Below are 18,529 nucleotides of genomic sequence, written 5' to 3' on the forward strand. Positions count from 1 at the left end.
GCTGAGGCCACTTCAAGCCAGTTTTTCTAGTCAGAAAAGCAGAGAGCTTTCTCCAAAGGGCAACACGGCCTCTGAAATGGCAGTCTCCAGTTCAGATACTTCACTGTTGGAGGCCCATCCCCCACAAGGAGGGATGGGGCGGGCCTAACTGCTCTTGCGATGAGTCCCCCTGGGCCCCAATTTCCCCGTTTCCCCTCAGAGGGGGAACAGAAACACCATCTAGTGTAGAGCAGGGGGAGCTTCCTCGTTGCAGCCCAGCCTGCCTCAGTGCTAGTGGCCTGACATGGTTGCCTCTACCCAGGGGTTGGGTCAGCTGGGATGTGGGTTTCCCCCCACCCCCTCACTGATCTTCTGGGATGGGCAGAGGAACTGTCACGGGCCATTTCCGGGCCCGCAGCCCTGGTGGTAACCGCCGGCCGGGGACAAGGCGGGGCAGTCCCTGCCCCGTGGGCAGACAGGCAAGCCAGAAGTCAAAACAGGAGGATAAGAGTTTAGATTTTTTAATTTTTTTTTTTGTCATCGTTGTTTTTTCAGTTGATTTTGTTGTTTTGTTCTCGAGATGGCTACAACACCAGACGGAACAGTGCGCGCTCACGCTCTAGGCCGACAGCGGAGCCGGCTCGCATTGCTTTGAAAGATTAAGATCGGGTTTGGCGCCCGCCCCCCCCCCCCCCCCCCCAAACCTTGGAATAAAAGTGTCAGCCCCATAAAACACATGATGTTTTCCCCCACCCTGCCTTCTCTCGCCAAAATTTAAGGAAAAAAAAAGCTTTCAAATTAAAAAACAAATAGTTTAAAAAGAGAAAATATATATATAATATATATATAATACTCCCCTGATTTTGAGCTCTTGTCTCCATGAGGCTGACAGGGACCTGGCGTCTGAGGGGGCCAGGGCCGGGGTAGCCCAGCTCCTTGATCCTTGTCCCTTGTCCGATCACCATAGGGGAAAGAGGTGGAAGGCAGGAGAAACTCATTCCGTTCGGTGTATTTCAAAAATAATAATAATAATAAAAACAAAAAAACTAAACACCTGAAAGATGTTTCCCACCCCCCTCCACTGCAGCAAATTGGTTAATTCTTTCAAATTCCCACATTTTAAGTAATCTGCTTATTTCATTTCATTTCACAGAAAGTTCATTACTTTTATCGTGTTTTGTGGTTGGTTTTCATTCTTTTTTTTTCTTCTAAATGCTGCCAGGCAAACGTTTCCGGTCTTGTTCCGCTTCATTTGTTTTTCCCTTTTTTTTTCTTTTTAAAGTTTTTTTTTTCCTTTTTTAAAACGAGTCCGACAGGAAACCAGCTTCCCAAGGTGCCACGCTGGCTGCAGCCATCTTGTCCGAGCGCTGTGATTTGCCCTCTGCCCCCAGGACTGCCCTAGGGAGCTGGGCCTCTTCCCACGGGGCTCCGTGGGCACGCGTGAAAGCCCCTTCACCACGATGGAAGGTTTCTGGTTGCGGGGGACACATTCTTGTTTTCGGTTTTCTCCTGTCTTCTAATGCGAAAAGACATTCCTGGGGAGAGAGGGCAATCAAGCATCAGCCGCTGGCAGTTGGTGGGAAGCGTTTTCCAACGTAAGCTGCCAGCCAGCACAGGGAGGAGGCGGTCACTACGGCAAACGGCCTCGTTCCAGGGGCCTCCAGAGTCACCCCTGGTCCGGTAACTGGCTTGTGGCATCCTCTCCATCACTCTGTTTCCTTTGATACATTGCCCTTGGCTGGGAAAGGCCTTTAACTTGGAGCGGGAGCACAAGTTCCCCCAAGAAGTTTTGCTTCTCCATTAAGGAAAGCATGGCCTTAAAAGAGGAGAAAGGGGCTGCCTGGTCATGGTGGACAGAGACCATACACCCCCCTCAGAGGTCCTGCTGTGGGCGGCCCTGGGAAGGCTCAAGTTACCAGCAGGCCCTAGAGCACAGGCAGGCATTGGCTGGATATCCAAGCCCTCGTCCAGACCCCCAGGCCCATGCCCACCATCCTCCTCCTGCACCTCGACTCTAGATCCTTTCCATTAGTCATGCAAACAGCTGAAAGCTAGATCCAGACCGTGCACATATGGGAACGCAGCAGCTGGGACTCAAGGGGTCCTTTAACTGGAATTGCAGATCAACTATGTTGTATCTTGTTTCGGGTTCCCACAGAGGAAGTTCAAACGATTGGGCATCCCGACTGATCTAGAGCACAGACAGACATATCCCTTCCATCTCCCGCCCAAAGGCACCCGGGAGGGAGCTGAGCAGGTTCCATGTGAATGTTGGGGACTCCAGCCGGCCCCCGCAACTTGCACCGGGGGAGTGGCTATCACCTGTGTGGCTACTGGAAAGGTCACCCCACGCGCGAGAGCCCCCCAACAAGGCCAGGCACTGTTCTCTCACCAGTGGGACCGCCGGTGGCACCACTCGACTCACCTGGGGACCGGCACGGTGCAGGAGCGCAAGCTATCGAAACAGTCTGGTGAAGTCCCGCAAGGCCCAGCAAACTTGTTTACATTCCTCAGCACTGGAAAGGAAAAGATAGATGGCAATCAAATCTAGGGGGCAGTGGGGTTGAAGGGCCTAGGCCAGCGCCCCTGGATGGAGAAGACACGCTACAGTGGGTGTGGGGCTTAGTTTTCTGTCTCCAAGCTCCCTGTCGGGATTTCCCTTCTGCTTCTCTCACCTGGGCACCAACTCTGGCTGAAAAGATCCAGCAGGTGAGTCGGTACCAATCCCTGATTTTCTCGTTGAACAAGCTGCATTTGGGGGGCAGGGAGGGTGAGAGAGTGAGTGTGTATGGGGGGGGGGGGGGGAGGAGGAGGAGGAGGAAGTGGGATCCAGTTCTCAGGCAAACACTTGAGATGCCTGTGGAGCATGTCAGCAGCACACTGGGCCAGGAGATGATTCTAACTCAGCCCTACTGCTTTCATACCACTCCCGGGCTCACTAGTGCCACTGGGGCGCTGGAGCCAAGCCAAGGTTCTCCCTCTCTCCCGGGCATTGTGACAAAGAACTATTTTAGCATCAGCCACACGTGGGTAAGGGAGAATCCCCTTGTGAGCTCTTCCTCCAGCTCTGCCCATATCATCCCAGGGCACCAGCACAGCTGAGCACTATTAGTGGAGCCGGAAAGTGGGGACAAAGGGGCCAGGATGCCTTAGAGCCTCTGACCATTATAACCAGTGTCACGAACAGGGATTTAGGGTCATCTCCCTCCTGCCTCTCCTTCCCCTGGAAACCCAACCAGGAAACTTTTTCGTTTTTATGGGCCTCGTGCCATATGCTCTTTCTGGATTTAATAAGCGGCCGTAAAAGCATTTAATTTCGGGGCCGTTTCCAAATCAATAATAATAAGGGTTTGGTCGGCATCGGGGTTGACCGAGAACAGATTCATGCCGCCAGCTGGGTTGGGGGAGCGGCTGTGTGGTTTAGTGGTTAGAACAAAGAACTCAGGCCGGCAAAACCTTGGATTCCAAGGCTGCGCTGCTCTGACTCAGATTCTGCCGGAGAGAGACCTGGACTTCCTGTTATGCCTGAGCGTGGGGTTCCTACTCTTCCAGGTCAGGGCCTCGACCTTCCCCAGCGGATTCTGCTCCTACCCCTTTTCAAAACCTCCTGGCCTTTCAGACGTAGGAACAGAAAGGGAGAAACTGTGGGTGATCGGGGAGTAGAAAACGGGGCTGGAAACTGGCCATTTCTTCACCAAATTAAATTCCACCACCCTGCTTGCTGAATGGCCAAACTCCTCCTGCTCCTCAGAATTCCCTAGCTAAATGTGGGAAAAGATGAGCTGCCTGCAGTCACCCCTATCCCAGTCTCTAAAAAGACACTGTTATGGGTAGTTGCCAGCTTTCGGCTCAGTGGCGGGAAACGAGTGATGAGAACAGTTACCAAATCCTTCTTGGAAAGAGAAGTCTAGGGCAGTGGTTCCCCCCGTTTTCTCATCAGGGATCCTTCAGGTAGCCGACTCCCATTCACTTCCTTCACTCGCTCAGGTAGCCACTTCCTTTCTGGTCTTGAATGCCACATTTACCTTCACGCCCAATAGTTCTTAATCTTCACCAAGTCTCTAGGCCCCTTGTTGTCCCCTAGCCCAACTGTGCCCTTCAAATAAATATCCCCTCGCAACAACTCCATTCCTCAACACTTCCCATCCCAATCCCTGGCCCTTTAACCCCCTGCCTGGCCAGAGAGACAGGAAGCTCTCCTCTCTCTGTCCTGGTGGGAAGGGATAGGGTGATCTAGGAGACAAGAGGTCCCAAAGGGCTGCCGCGGCCAGATGGCCAAAAAAACTGGGGAATTTGCCACCGCCGCTTGAAAGACAGGTTGGGGCTTGCTGAAATGAAACTGAACCAGTTCACCCTCCCTGATAGGGTGGCAAACACAAGGCACGTTGAGGCAGGACCTTAAAACCAAGTGGGGGGGACTGAGTCACAGAGCCAAGGGCTCAAAGGCGGCCAGTAGGCTGGTGAAAGCCAATTAATTCTGGCAGGTCCGGAATCCCGAGCCTTTTCTGGCTCTAGAACCCCACTGGGACTTGCCTGGTGCTGCCGCGCTCCCTCGCCATGATGTCACAGCCCCGTACGGGAGCCGCCAAACTCGTTTAGCCAAGAAAGATCAAGGGAAGTCCAGGCTGCAAGCCGGGGCATCTTGTAGCCACTGAGAGGAGAAAGCCATTTACCAAGGGGCTTGTTTTGGTGAACCCCCAATCTCGGGGTGTCGCCCGCATCCCCTGGATTGAGTCAATGAGGCGATCTCTCACTTTGTGACTCCTGTACCAGCTCTTTGCCTCATATGCCAGGGCCAGTGAGGTGGTGGGTGGGGGGAGGGGGAGGAGGGACAGCAGGGAAGAGGAGGAAGAGGTGGAGGATGGAGAGACTTCAACCAAAGAGTGTGTGTGGGTGGGTGACTGCCCCAGCTAGTCCAGAAGGAGGTTCCTTTCTGAGAGAGGTCCCGAGGCAGGCTCTGAGGAGAGTGTTCTAACCCACCCAACAACTGCCCAGAGTCCGCTCCCAAGACAGGCTCCGGCCTCTTTGATGCTTGGTTTAAAAAAGGCAAAAGGAGGTGACGACAGAGGACGTGGGGGATATGGGTTAACTTTTGTCCTTAGGTTGCCCCCGTTTTGGTGTCCTCTCATTAGGCAGTCACTGTTGGCAGACTCCAACCTGGCCTCTCAGCCAGCCACTTTCACCCCAGCCCACAGAGGAATAAGGTCTGGGAGTCTGCATCAAGCCCCGAGCAGGATAAGAGCATTAAATTAGCTTTCCACTCTAATCTCCTCACATCTGCTCCCTGTTCTCAGGTGAGAAACGAGAAATCCTCATGAGCCGGTTGGCCCGTTCGCACCTACCAGAGTGGACCAGAAGAAACCCCTTTCCCCCCACTATCCCAGAAGACATAAATGGGAGAGGCGCTCTTCAATGCTAACCAGGAAATAAAAGATCCCTCTGGCCAGGTCCCCCGGCACAGAACACATCCTCAGTTGGCCCTTGTGGCTAGTCCGGGGGCCTCCGAGGGCCCAGCCACACGCCAGGAGCCAAAATCGGTGACGCCATGGGGGTAGGCAAAGGGCATGCTACCCTGATGCATCTTGGAACAAGTAAGCCTTGTGCCGGTGTGCGGCCACAGCCACCTATAGCCCACCTCACCTGTCCCATCTCCCCTTGCCCGCACTCACTCACCTTGTGACCTGCTTGTGGAAGTCAGTAAGCTGCTTGTGCGTCACCGTGACAGCCCCTCCGGTTGTTTCCTTTGGTAAACCCTTCAGAGAATTCTCTAGCCATCGGCAAAACGTCTGCGGGGGGAGTGGGTGGGCAGGAAGGAGAGGGAGAAAAGAGGAGAGAAATGAAGAAGATGCTAAACAAGGTATATTCCCCCACTGGGCTCTGGGAGAATCAGAAAAGGCTGGTGGATTTCCGTTGAGACCTCCCCACACTGGACACATCCCCGGAGAGGCTTTAAGATGGACCCTCCCCATCTGGACATAACCGCTGAAGTAGGTAAGGGGCTGTAACCGCCACCCCTGACACCAGGCAGGAGCTCCACCTGGAGAGCTGCATGAGTTTTTGCCCACCAACATATCACTTCCCAGTCTTGAAAATCCACCCCAACAGAAGGGCATAGAAGTAGAAGCTCTAGGCATAAAGGGTCAAAGGACAGGCGACCCTCAGAGGCACTCCGTAATCCTAGAGTCCTAGTGCAAGAAGAAATCCAATTCCCCCCAACCATCCAGCGTGGCTCAGTGGAAAGAGCATGGGCTTTGGAGTCAGAGGTTATGGGTTCGAATCCCAGCTCTGCCACTTGTCAGCTGTGTGACTGTGGGCAAGTCACTTAACTTCTCTGTGCCTCAGTACCTTATCTGTAAAATGGGGATTAAGACTGTGAGCCCCACATGGGACAACCTGATTCCCCTGTGTCTACCCCAGCACTGAGAACAGTGCTCTGCACAGGGTAAGCGCTAAACAAATACCAACATTATTATTATTATCCCCCCACGCCCATGCTTCTGAAGGGACCGCTCCTCAACTCCCCCTCCTTCCTGCCTAGGTTTGATCTCTACCCTGATATCTCTCGAGCTCTCATTTGCTGTTATTCCGCCCATTTCCTCCCATCAAGTTCTCAGGGGAGATAGGGAGCAGCTGGCTACCTCCCTCTGCCCAGGGCTCCGAGTCTGCTCCCGCCCTTAACCCCCTCCTTTCCTGGCCTCTCATCATTTCATTGAGCTCTTCTGGCTCCTCTCCGGATTTCCCCCAACTGTCTTAAAGTGGGAGCTCCACCTGTGAATGTGCAGTCACAAGCAAACTGCGTGCAATCTCCCATAGGCCAGGGTTAGGCATCGATGCCAAACATGCAGCCCTCTGTAAATGAGGCCACCTAGAAAAGGCTGCTAGGCCTGGGGAGCACTCCATGAGGGAGAAGCTTAGGGCCCAAGATGTTCCAGCAGAACCAGGGCTAGGAAAGGCACCAGGGAAGAGCTGCCCTGCACAGTGTGGCTTACTCCAGGGACAACCAGTGCCCTCATGGGAATCACCCCAGGACCCTGCCATGCCAAGAGACAATCTCGTTCAGGGAAAAAACAGAAAATGGAGCTATCGAGAGGTAATTTGGGGTTTCTGATAATGCTGATCTTAGGGTGACAATAACAATAATAATAGTACTAGCAGCAGTACTTGTTAAGCACTTATTACTTGCCAAATACCGTACTACAAGATAATCAGGTTGGACGCAATCCCTGTCCCAGATGGGGCTCGGAATCGAAGTAGGAGGGAGTAGGATTTAATCCCCATTTTATAGATGAGGTAGCTGAAGCACAGAGAAGTTAAGTGACTTTACCAAAATCACCTAGCAGGCAAGTGGCAGCGCTGAGGGACAGGTCCTCCGACTCCCAGGCCCATGCTCTTTCCACCAGGCCACACTTCCCAGAAACCAGTCCTGGCCCCACCAGTGTTCCTTCCCAGCTCCGTCCACCCCTTTCACTACCACCGTGACGCCTCTAGCCCTTCCCCAAACCCTGGCTGGCCCTGAGGGAGATGGAAATCTGCAGCGAACTCCCTGGACATAAACCACAGTCCACACTTGCCAGTCTGTCCGCAGCAGCTGCAAGCCTGGGAATGCAACCTGGCCTTTGGGGACATTGCCCTACGTCCCCCGCTTCAGGTCAGGCCCTGTCCCTCGGGACACGCCCATCCCTGGTGGCTGGGGAACAATGCTATTATCTTGATAAAAACATTTGGGCAGTTCTCACCAAAGCTAGTTAAAGACTCATTCTGGCAAGTAGTGGGGAGGTCACCCTCCCTTTGGTTTCACAGGAAACAGATGTGTCGAGGGAATTAACAAGCTTCCACCCAACTCCTGAATCTACAAGGCCCCGCTGGGGCTACATCGATCACCCAACAGCATGGTGTCCTAGCCGGGTTCCGTCCCCACGAGCCAGTGTCCGCTGGGAAGTGAGCGAGAAAGAGAGAGGGCACAAGTCTTCCAAGGCCAACCCCCGTTAGGTCGTCTTACCGGTCTGTCGACTTGCATGATCTCCCAGAGCACTTCGGCCACATCCGGCAGGGTGTAAGGGGGCAGGCAGAAACAGCACGTGTGCAGCAGCTGGCTCACAAGTTGCTGTCCGAGCTGGTTCATCACTTGCCCGATCAGCTCTTTCCGCAACTCAAAGTCCTCTTCGTGCTAAAGAGAACCAAAGGTGGCCAGGTGAGCAATCTCCAACCTCCTCAAAGATGGAGCTCCACTCCTTCCTTTCCCTGCCCATTTCTCTGCATCCAGGGATACAAGGACCCTGCTGCCCAAACTCTTCCCTTCTTCCTGCCACACTCTTAGGTTAGGGGCAACGGTCAACTAATTAATCCATCACGGTATCTAACGACTCAGTTTCAAGGGAAGGAACCCCGAGCTTCCAAGGTGGCCCAAACCCCGATCAGAAGGTGGGCTGTGGATATTCAGCCTCGAGGCCAAGATCTGTAAGCGTGTCTGGTGAGAAGGAAGCAGGAGTGAACCAATAGTGAGGAACGGGAAAGGAAAGTACAGGCCTTTCCCACTCTTCTGGGAAAGGCCTTCTTCCTCAACAGAATCCTGGCTTGGGAGTTGGAGAAGGAAGTACTTACATCATTGGCCACCCCAGAGTGGATGAGATCACGCAAGAACTTCATGACGCTGCAATTGGCATCCCGGTGGTCGAGGGTGGTGCAGGCGATGGCCCACTGCAGGATGGGAATGACCACCTGACTCCTCAGCAGGGTGACCGGGCTGCGCTGGATAAACCTGGGGGGAAAGAATTAGAGAGGGTTTAGGTACAGAGCCTTGGCATGACACAAATGGGGTCAATGATGCAAAAAACCCCTGAAAACTTAAAAGAACGTGGTCCACGTAACCCAATAGGGACAACCCAGAGCCTTGAATCTCGGCTCTCCCTTGGGTAACAAAAGTCATTTCAGATGAGGGACCAGTTTGTTTGTTACGTTATTTAAATGCTTACAATGTGTCAAGCACTGTTCTAAGTGCTAGGGAAGAAGCGAGAATTGGGTTACACACAGTCCCTGCCCCAACTGGGGCTCACAGTCGAAGTAGGAGGGAGTTTCTGCTGTCATAATGACCCCTTTCTGAATACACTGCTATCCTGGAAGGCTCCCCCCAAGAGGTCATGGGGGGCGGAGGACATTGCCGATTAGGGTGAAAAAAACCAACAGGGCTCAGAATGAATTCCAGAATGATTCAAAAGTAGATCAATTCTGGGCTAAACCCAAGTCTTAGGAGATTCCCCCAAAATCCATAATGCAACTCCCAGTTGAAGGGCCCCTGCAGATTCCCAATTATCTCATCTTACCTATCTGCTCTCTTTGCCTGTTTCTCCCTAACCCTACCTCCCACTCTCATATCTTCTGCCTCAGCCCCCTCGCTCCCGCTGTGCCCAGGGCTTGGAACACCCCCTGACTAAAATCCATCAGACCACAGCCCTCCCCAGATTCAAAGCCTACCTCCTCCACCAGACCATTCCAAATTAATTCTCACGAACCACCTCTGGCACTTATGTGCTTGGGTATCTATTTGTACCCCATCTCTTATTATATGTGCTTACTCAACTCTCCATTAAATTACTTATTTTCATTATTCTCTTTGCAAATACATTTATGGTCTATCCGCCCTCATCAGAATGAAAGCTCCTTGTGGGCAGGAAATAGGTACAGTCACTGCACCCAGTGAGCCCTCAAATACAACCACTACTGCTGCTGTGACAGAGGTGATGATAATAATAACAACAGCGGTATTTGTTAAGTGTTTACTGTGTGCCAAGCACTGTTCTAAGCACTGGAGTAAATACAAGATTATCAGGTTGTCTTACTGTACGGGGCTCACATTCTTAATGCCCATTTTACAGATGAGTAACTGAGGCACAGAGAAGAGACCTGCCCAAAGTGGCAGAGCTGGGATTAGAACCCACTACCTCTGACTCCCAAGTCCATGCTCTTTCCACTAAGCCACACTGCTTCTCATAAGATGCAGGAGAAAGGGGCAAAGACTCCTGATAAAAGTGGGGCCAGCACAATTGCCTTCTTCAAAACGCAATGATGGGGTGGGAGGTGTGTGTTTTTGTGTGTGTGTGCATATATACTGGCTGGGCTCAGCAGCAAGCAAAGGGGTCGGGTTACCTGGTGGCTAGCCGGAAGAGGTCATCCACAGTGTCGGGGTGATTCTGGAGGCCGTTCTGCTGCTCTAGGAGCTGAAAGGTGGGGATGCATAGTGCCTATAAGAAGGAGAGAGGAGCTATTTTAATGGTCACTGGCCTTCTTCCAAATGTCTGGAGGTGTATGGAGGGGAAAAGAATGGGGTTGAGAGAAAAAGCGCAGACTGCAGCAGCACTCGGGGTGGTCTCTGCCACCTGAACACTCATGTCCAGGACTTCTGGTTCAAAAGGGGAGGGAAGAGGGCTTTGGGCTGAGGACCCCAGGAAAGGGTGTGGTAGTTTAACCATTTCTATCAGCCACCTGCCCGTTACTGCAGAGACCAAATCAAGAAGACGTGGTTCCAGGGCCACCTTTTCCACTGTGCTTACTGCCATGCTGAGCGGCTCCCTGGATCTTAAATAGCTTCCCCAAATGCTAAGTCGACTTAATAGTAGAGCACAAGGAGCTCATGGCAGGACTGTCTGGGGTTTGAAACTTTTTGAGTGCCAGGCAGCAAGTCCATACACAAGAACAAGTCTGGAGAGGTCGCAGGTCATGCAGAGCGCCTGCTAAACTCGTTAAAAAAAACACACAGTACCATCCCCTTTATCCATAATCCGCAAGCTGATAGAAAGTCGTTACTAACCAGAAAAAAACTAGCTTTACCATAGTGCAAAGCCTTTAGCAGTCAACCCTCCCACAGGAGGGAAACACCACTCAAAAGGCAAAGGAGTTTTGAGCCCAGATTGGACGGAAGGATGCGCGGGAGCGCACACGCACACACAAGCACGCACACAAACGCACTATCATCTAGTCGAGGCTGAGGAAATGGCCTTCCTCCCACAGACTTACCTGCAGCATGTCTAGTAGCCCCTGCCGACATCCCTCTTCCATCCCGTACTCATCCACCAGGATGCTGCCGAGATACAGGAAACAGGAGTGCTGATGCACCTGGTATACGCTCACCATCTGCCAAGCGGAAGCAGCACCATGAGGTCGTTCAGAGGTGGCGGTCTGGCTCCCCAGGGAGCAGCCACTGTGCCGGACAGGTCCCTTCCTTCCCAGGGGCTCGCCCGGCCTTGGGAGGGCCAGGGCAGGCCTCCAGTTTCTCCAGGAACCAACAATCGAAATACTCTGGTTGCTCGGCATGACTCCCTCCCTAGGTGGGGTACAGCAGGGTAAGCTGATTCTGTGACCCTGAGAAAATGAGTTCTCAGTCCTCTCAATTGACCAAGTTAACCAAGCATGTTATGTGAAGTTAGGAAAATGACATGCCCTGCTATTTGCTGGTCACGAGCTTTAATTGGGAGTGACAAGCAATGAGGGTCTTGGTGCAAATTCCTCCCATCACAGTCCATCTGCTGCTCTACCGTGAACGTCGGCTGGGTTTGGAAATGGTGCAATTATCCACCGGCAGCCAAATGAGTCTCTGAGGCGTGAGACTCAGAACATACCGGGGAGGAGGAATCGGGCTGGAGCTCGTTGAGGCCAAAACGCATGTATTTAAGTGAGAATGACTAGCAATGTGAACTGCTATTTTTGATTTTCTTCCCCACTGTGAAAATGACTCCGTAAGCGCATACTTTCAAAGGAAATCCTAGGGGGCAGGGTGAGGAGATCAAGTAAACTGGAAGGTAACGCTTATGGTCTTCTAATTAAAAAAAAAAAAGAAAGAAAAAGACAACCACTGAAAACGAACAAGTTTGAGGAACTCAGGCGGGCTTAGAGACTGAAGGTCACAGATCCGAAGCGTTTAACCGATAAGCAATTCCAATAGAGACCGCTAATGATTTAGAGATGAATGGCCCAGAAATCAGCCAGCTCAAGATTTCCAATCGCCCCAGTGCCGCTCTTCTCTGAGTGGGATGGACATAACCCCGCCCTAGCCCGACTTCCCTGCCCTGCCCAAATGTCCATGTGTTCGTGTGCCCACGACGGGCCCTGGAGAGTCTCGAGGCAGGGAGCTTACCTGGGTGACCAGTGGCTGAAGCAGGGCGGCGGAGCCTTTGCCCACGCAGCGAACAGCAAAGCGCAGGCACCGGCAGCAGCGCTCCACGATGCGGTTATCTGCCCGGTGCTTGTTCAGGGTCTCTGACAGAACAGGCCAGATCTGAGCCAAAAAGGGGAAAACACAGGAGGAAAGATAAAGAGGCAGGAACAGAACAACCTTGATTGTAAAGAAGTAGGGAATGACTTTTGCTGACTTTTGCTGTCAGGAACAGATTGAACTTTACTTGTATTGTACTCTCCCAAATAAGCAGCACAGTGCTCTGCACACAGCTGGCTCCCAGTGAACACTACTGACTGATGGGTGGTTGAGGGCTCTGGGGAGAAGAAATCATCATCCACCAGTGAAGAAATGCCCAGTAACAGTAAAGCAGTAGCAATGTTTTAAGAACTGAAGGGTTCCCGGCTTCGGTGGAAAACTAGCTCTGCAGAAGCAGTTAGTGTTCTTTAACAGGAAAAGTTGCTGTTGGATGGTGCAAAGGTCTTGGACTCAGTGGGGATTTTAAAGGAAAGGAGTTTTTAACGCCGTTAGTTGATTCTACAGCATTTCAGAAATTGGGGATTTATATAATGTCCCCCTTCAGATAATCCTGAAGTCCTTCTCCCAGGCTGCTTAGAGTGCCTCTCCCCCAACCGTGAAACAGTGGATATGTAAATTACTACTGGAGCGTGAAAGAGGTCACATCACTGGTCAGTGGTACAACTGGAATCAGAATCCAGTTCTCCTGACACGCTATCTTCTCAGAGCCTTAGGGCAGATGGCGGGCCGCTGCTGGGAAGTCTGAGGAGCCATCAAAAAGCGGCGGTTGACCCAAGGTCTTAGGTAAAATGGAAACAACTTTCTTTTTTCACCTCCCCAGATGCTACCGTTCTCCAGGGTGGGTAGGAGCGTGGGGGCTGGGGATGAGAGACCTAAATGTAACTGGGGTTGGGGGAGATACATGAGTGATTCAAGAGGGGGAGGTATGAGATCTGCGGGGCTGGAAAGGTATTTCAAGTGAAACCACGAGAATGCAGGGATACCATTTCTAACACACGACTGAAAGTGTCTGGAGCAGAGGGCTAATCTAGGCCTATTCCCTTCCCTTCACTCTTGACTCTTCAAGCAGACTCCACTCAGTCTTTCTGGTCAGAGCTGAGGTGGATGTGACTTTATGAGCGGTTGGTACCTCTGGTCTCCAAATCTCAGTTGCAAGGGACTTCCTCTTCAGGAAGTAGGGGGGGGGGGGGGTGCCGGGGGAACGGGGAACCGGACTCCCATGAGCTACTCAAATCTCAACAAGTGGAAGGAGGGAGGCAGGCCCTGGTGCCTCGGGCACCTATGAGCCCTGGGGCGTCCATCGGCACTTACTTCCTGTATGACTTTTTGGCACGGATGAGTCTGTCCATTTTCTACGATGGGGTTGGTGTGTCTGGGGAAGAAACAATGCCCCGAAGCAGTGAAGGACGAGCAGTTTCTCAGATGAAGCAACCCCACCACGCCCCCTGCCCACTCGCTGAAGGATGACTACCAGGCCCCCGGCCCGGTGGCCCAGCAGCTCTGCAGCCAGACACTCAGTCAGGCTGCTCGCCCCCAGCCTCCTGGGGGCCGGACCTGAGGGCGCCTGGCCTTTTGAAGTTGGATCAGTCATTCCTGCCCTCTCCAAATCTTGCCTCCCAGTGTCTGCAAACCCACACACGTCCCCACAATGGTGACCGACTCATCCCCAAGGAGGCTTCCCAGCAGCTCGGGGAACAGTGGGGTTTTGCAATCATTTCTTTCTTTTTCCTCCCCTTTTACCCTCAACATTCAGCCGTGAGTCAGAAATATTAACTGGGCGTCTGAGTCTTCCCTGAGAAAACAAATGCAGCTTCACTCCCGTCCCAGAAAAGCCAAGAGCTTCAGGCCTCCGGTCTGGAGAGGCTTTTTCTAGCAACCAGTAACAGTCAGGCAGATAGAGCGTGCCCACCTCTGGCCAGTTCCACACCCCCTTCCTGACCACTGCGCTCTCTAGCCCCTTTCCCCATTCTCCAGTCTCCTGTCTTTAGCCATGTTGCCCCAAACCCAACTCCACACATTCCCTTTACCTTCAAGCCATAAATTCCTGCCCCAAATGGATTTTTCTTTACTTGGCTGGAAATGAGGGTTGCCTTCAACAAACCCTCAGAAGTTGGCATAGAGTGAGGTGGGGTGGCCCAAGATGGGTGGAGGGGAAAGGGAGGGAGGAAGCATTCTAGTCCTCCTCCTAAGTGAACAGGATGAGAGCAGGCTGCCATTTGCAGACCAAGGTTCGTGACTGCAGGACAATTCTCCACGCTGCTGGTCCAGTGCCTTTGACTGTGCACTCAGCAGGCCCCCTCTCCGCTCTCATCCTTTACCGTTTGGGATTTAGGAGGCTCTCCTGAGAAATCGTTCCCAGGGAAAAGATGCCCTTTAACCCACTCCCCCTCAGTTGCCTTTTTAATTCATCAGGCCCCTTCTTGCTCTTGGATGAGGAGGAGACGGGCCTGATTGAGAAAAACCGCCTCAGGATCCTTTATTGCTTTCCACCCCTTTCCACCCAGGAGAGACCAAGGGCTCAATTACTCTTTTACAAGGGGACATGGACGATGCTATAACAGCAATGAAGTCTTAGCATTTGCACTGTGCCTTTCATCTTGGGCTCTCAAAGCTCTTTTCAGACCTCATCCTCCCTGTCTTCCAGGGGAGAAGGCCGAAGGCTGGACAGGGAAGGTGACTTGCATGGAGTCACCTGAGTCGAAGGCAAGACGGGTCTGGGAAGAGAAGTCCACCCTGGATCCCAGGGCCTCACCAAGGTGAAGCCGGCTCCATGGCCGTCCTCGACTGCTCTCGGCCGAGAAACTCTTGAGCCTCATTCCTTCTTACCTAAATATGACTGCAAGGCGATCTAAGAACACAGTGGGGTCCGAGGATATGCCATTGCTGGGCTCCTGAGACAGTAACTGAGAACAGAAGGAAATTAATGTTCAGAGAGAGCAATCACACACGCACGCAAATTCTTCGTTCTGAGTCACTAGCAACCACCATTTCCAGGAAGCATTAACGTAGGTGTCTTCCATGGCACCTGGCGGATAATTTATCCCCACATTCAAACCCAGGTGGGAAAACAGGAGAAGGGACCTTCATGACAATCTGACCTTCGCTGACCTCCCTGCCTCCTGTCTCTCTCCACTCCAATGCATACATCACTCAGCTCCTTGGATTATCTATCAACAAAAACGTTCAGTACATGTCTCTCCACTCCTCAAGGATCTCCAATGACTGCCCATCCACCTTCGTCAAATAGAAACTTCTTACCATAGGCATTAAAGCAGTCAGTCAATCAGCTCACCCCATCCTATCTCACCTAAGTGATCTGCTACAGCCCAGCCTGTTTATTCACTGTGCGTCGATCTTGTCTATTTCACTGCTGATCCCTTTTCCACATCCTCCCCCTACCCTGGAACTCCCCTCTTCACACATGCCATATTCATTCATTTGATCCTATTTATTGAGCACATACTGTGTTTACTGAGCACCATACTATGCACTTGGGAGAATATAATGTAACAACAAACAGACATATCCTGCCCACAAGGAGCTCACAGTCTAGAAGGGCTCACACTCTACAGGGTACACCACCAGAGGGTACACTGCCACACCACCACCCTCTCCACCTACAATTACGGTCACATCTTCTCCATGAAGGCTTTCCTGATTAAGCACTCTTTTTTTCCCTGGCTTACAATCCCTTCTGGGTCATCTATGCGCTTGGATCTGTGACCTTTGGACATGTGATACTCCCCCCACCCCTAACCCCACAGCACTTAAGTCCATATCTTTAAATTATTCATTATAAATTACTTATTTACTCATATTAATGCCTGTCTCTCCCTCTAGACTGCAGCCGCACTATGGTCAGGGAATATGACTATTAATTCTCTTGTACTGTACTCTTCCAAGTGTTAAGAAGAGTGTGCTGCACATAAAGCAAGCGTTCAAAAATTATCATTGACCTATTATTATTGATTGAAATTGAAGTGCTGGACCGGAGGCTCTGGGCAGTGGGTCGCTTATTGTCATAGTGGAAAAGAGCGGAGTAGAAGCCAGGGAAGACAGGAACCCCAATCCCCGTGTCCCATGCCCCATCCATTCAGCAACAAAGAGGCTGGCCGGGGGTGGGGGCAGGGGTAAAGATGCCAGTCTTCTGGCCTGGGCTCACCTTTTTCAATGCCATGACCTGAACAGCACACAGTTCACTGAGGCATTCGGCAATTTTCTCCAAGGGTAACCTGGCAAGGACCAGTGCCGTCCCTGGAAAGCAAAGGGGAAGAAGCACGTGGATGGAGAGGAGGCAGAGTCAGGGCGGGGGGGGGGGGGGGGGGCACTCAATACCCAGAATTCCATAGACCACCCTACTTAGCAACAACTGACGGGGCGGGAGGAGGATGAGGAGGTGGAAGAGGAGGTGGAGGAAGGTGAGGCTTACCTGGTGGGACTGTTTGTGTCCTTTCCCCAAACGGTCATGATCCCGAGTTTTGACCATCCCTTCTTTTCTTATTTTTCTTTTCATGTTACCCCAGACTTGGTATTGACAGTCAGAGATGCCAACTCCATGGGGGCGATGGGGGCCGCTGCCCCCACGGGTTTCCAGCTGTGGGGGTGAAGCCATGGTGTTCACCCCCACAGCTTGGGGGAGAGGGAAGGGGGGGGGGGGCCCGGAGTTGGACTAAAATCACAGGTGGGGCAGAGAATAAAACTCTGGATAGAGTTCTGGATCCCTGCCCGGCCTGCTAACTGCATCACTGCACTGTCCCCTATGCTCAGTGGTGGAGCATTAAGGAGAACAAACCAAAGCTGGGAACTGACAGATTTCTTCAGCTTCCATAATCCCTTTCAGAATGAAACAAATGGGCCTTCCACCTCACTGGAAAAGCTGCAGAAGCCTGGACTAATTCACACGAATACACCGGAATGCAAGCCCAGAAGTGTTGCACGGACCCTCTGCTGGCATCCATTCCCCCCCCAGCCCCGAAAAAAGACACACACACACACCCTTCCCCCCGCCCCCCGACTTTGGATTGCTGGTCAGAAAGAGTCACAGTCTCTTTGATTGCAAAAAAAAAAACCCCTGGAACTAGAGGGCCACCCACCCCAGTGCCAACGCCAACACCGGCACAAAATCCCCACGGCAAAGGAGACGTGCCCGGAGGTGGTAGCTACGTGTCGGCAGCTCAGTAACCCACTAACCATATTAGTAGATTCGTACCTTTCAGCAGCCCCACTGCAGCCTCTGGGGAGAGCATGAAGGAATCAAGGGAACGAGCAATCTCCAGCAGTCCATTAAAGTGCTGAGCCATGTGGTCCCGGCAGACCGAGCAGATGTTGTGGATGGCTTTGGCAGCGGCGGAGGCCAGGGGCTTCTCGCACAGGCCTTTCATCAGATAGCCCAGCACAGGGTCTAAGAGCAGAAGACATATGAGAAACCACAGATTTCAAGTTGGTAAAGGGCGATCTGACTTGCTTGTTCCAACTTCTTATGGTTTGCTCGCTTACAATGCAAATATGAGACTGGGGAAAGTGGGAGTATAGAAATGGCCAGTTTTGGCTCCACCGGGAAGGTGGGTATGACAGAGCACATTTCAGCAGGCTGGAGTTGGAGTTAATCTGGGAGCTTCAAATTCTGGTCTTGGCCATTTCTCACTTTATAGTGGCAGAGGGCTCTTGGAGACAAAGTTGATCTTTTTAGCTCTTTGGGGCTGGGATCAAATTATGACCTCCTGTAGATGGGCAAGGGACAACTGCAAGCTGAGTCAGGGGGAAGAAAGAATCCCTGCAGTCCTGACTAGTTCAAGATAGTTACTTCCCCACTGCCTCTCCCATATGAGATCTGACAAATCTCTCTTGCCTCCTTTTTCACAAGGAGTGAAAAGTCACTGGTTTTTGGCCACTTGATATTTCTTTGGGTCACAACTATACCTACACCCTCAGCCAGAGGATTACTTCAACACTTGGGAAAAAAAAACCTCTCCCTTTGTTCCCCACAAGCTGAATGGGGCCTGCGAATTATGGCTTGGGAGAGTCAGACTGGGCGGGCACGAAGCCAAGCCCAGTTACGACTGGGCTGGCCTCCATCACTACTGGTACCCCCTGGGTCAGATCTTCATGCCAGGGGGCTGCGTGGAAGGGAGGAAGAGGTCACCGTGCCACTTGTGGGACCTCCCCCCCATCAACCAATGGTATTTACTGAGTGCTTATTGTGTTCAAGGCGCTGAACTAAGCACTTGGGCGAGTACACTGCAACAGAGTTGGTAGACATGCTCCCTGCCCACAAAGAACTCACAGTCTAGAAGAAGAAACAGACATTAAAATAAATGAACCCCAAAACTGTCTAATTATAATAAC

At 52.1% G+C, this 18,529-nt stretch overlaps 1 protein-coding gene across 3 annotated transcripts in view; it reads right to left on the reverse strand.

The window, feature by feature from the left end:
* Positions 1-1,124: 1,124 nt before the first annotated feature.
* Positions 1,125-18,529, reverse strand: part of TNPO3 (transportin 3) — a 60,018-nt gene continuing 42,613 nt past the window's right edge. For 2 of the 3 annotated variants that reach the window (XM_029073339.2, XM_029073341.2), the window contains 12 exons: positions 17,394-17,585; positions 16,347-16,438; positions 15,011-15,087; positions 13,496-13,556; positions 12,107-12,253; positions 10,990-11,106; positions 10,123-10,217; positions 8,581-8,737; positions 7,979-8,146; positions 5,653-5,765; positions 2,405-2,495; positions 1,125-1,514 (listed from right to left, as the gene is read on the reverse strand). In XM_029073339.2, coding sequence (XP_028929172.1) covers positions 2,435-2,495; positions 5,653-5,765; positions 7,979-8,146; positions 8,581-8,737; positions 10,123-10,217; positions 10,990-11,106; positions 12,107-12,253; positions 13,496-13,556; positions 15,011-15,087; positions 16,347-16,438; positions 17,394-17,585 — 1,280 coding nt within the window. In that variant the 3' untranslated portion in view covers positions 1,125-1,514; positions 2,405-2,434. The remainder of the gene's footprint in view (positions 1,515-2,404; positions 2,496-5,652; positions 5,766-7,978; positions 8,147-8,580; positions 8,738-10,122; positions 10,218-10,989; positions 11,107-12,106; positions 12,254-13,495; positions 13,557-15,010; positions 15,088-16,346; positions 16,439-17,393; positions 17,586-18,529) is intronic. The other variant, XM_029073340.2, reaches the window with a different exon arrangement.

Source organism: Ornithorhynchus anatinus, chromosome 10, assembly GCF_004115215.2.
Source record: "Ornithorhynchus anatinus isolate Pmale09 chromosome 10, mOrnAna1.pri.v4, whole genome shotgun sequence".
Taxonomy (NCBI): Eukaryota; Metazoa; Chordata; class Mammalia; order Monotremata; family Ornithorhynchidae; genus Ornithorhynchus; species Ornithorhynchus anatinus.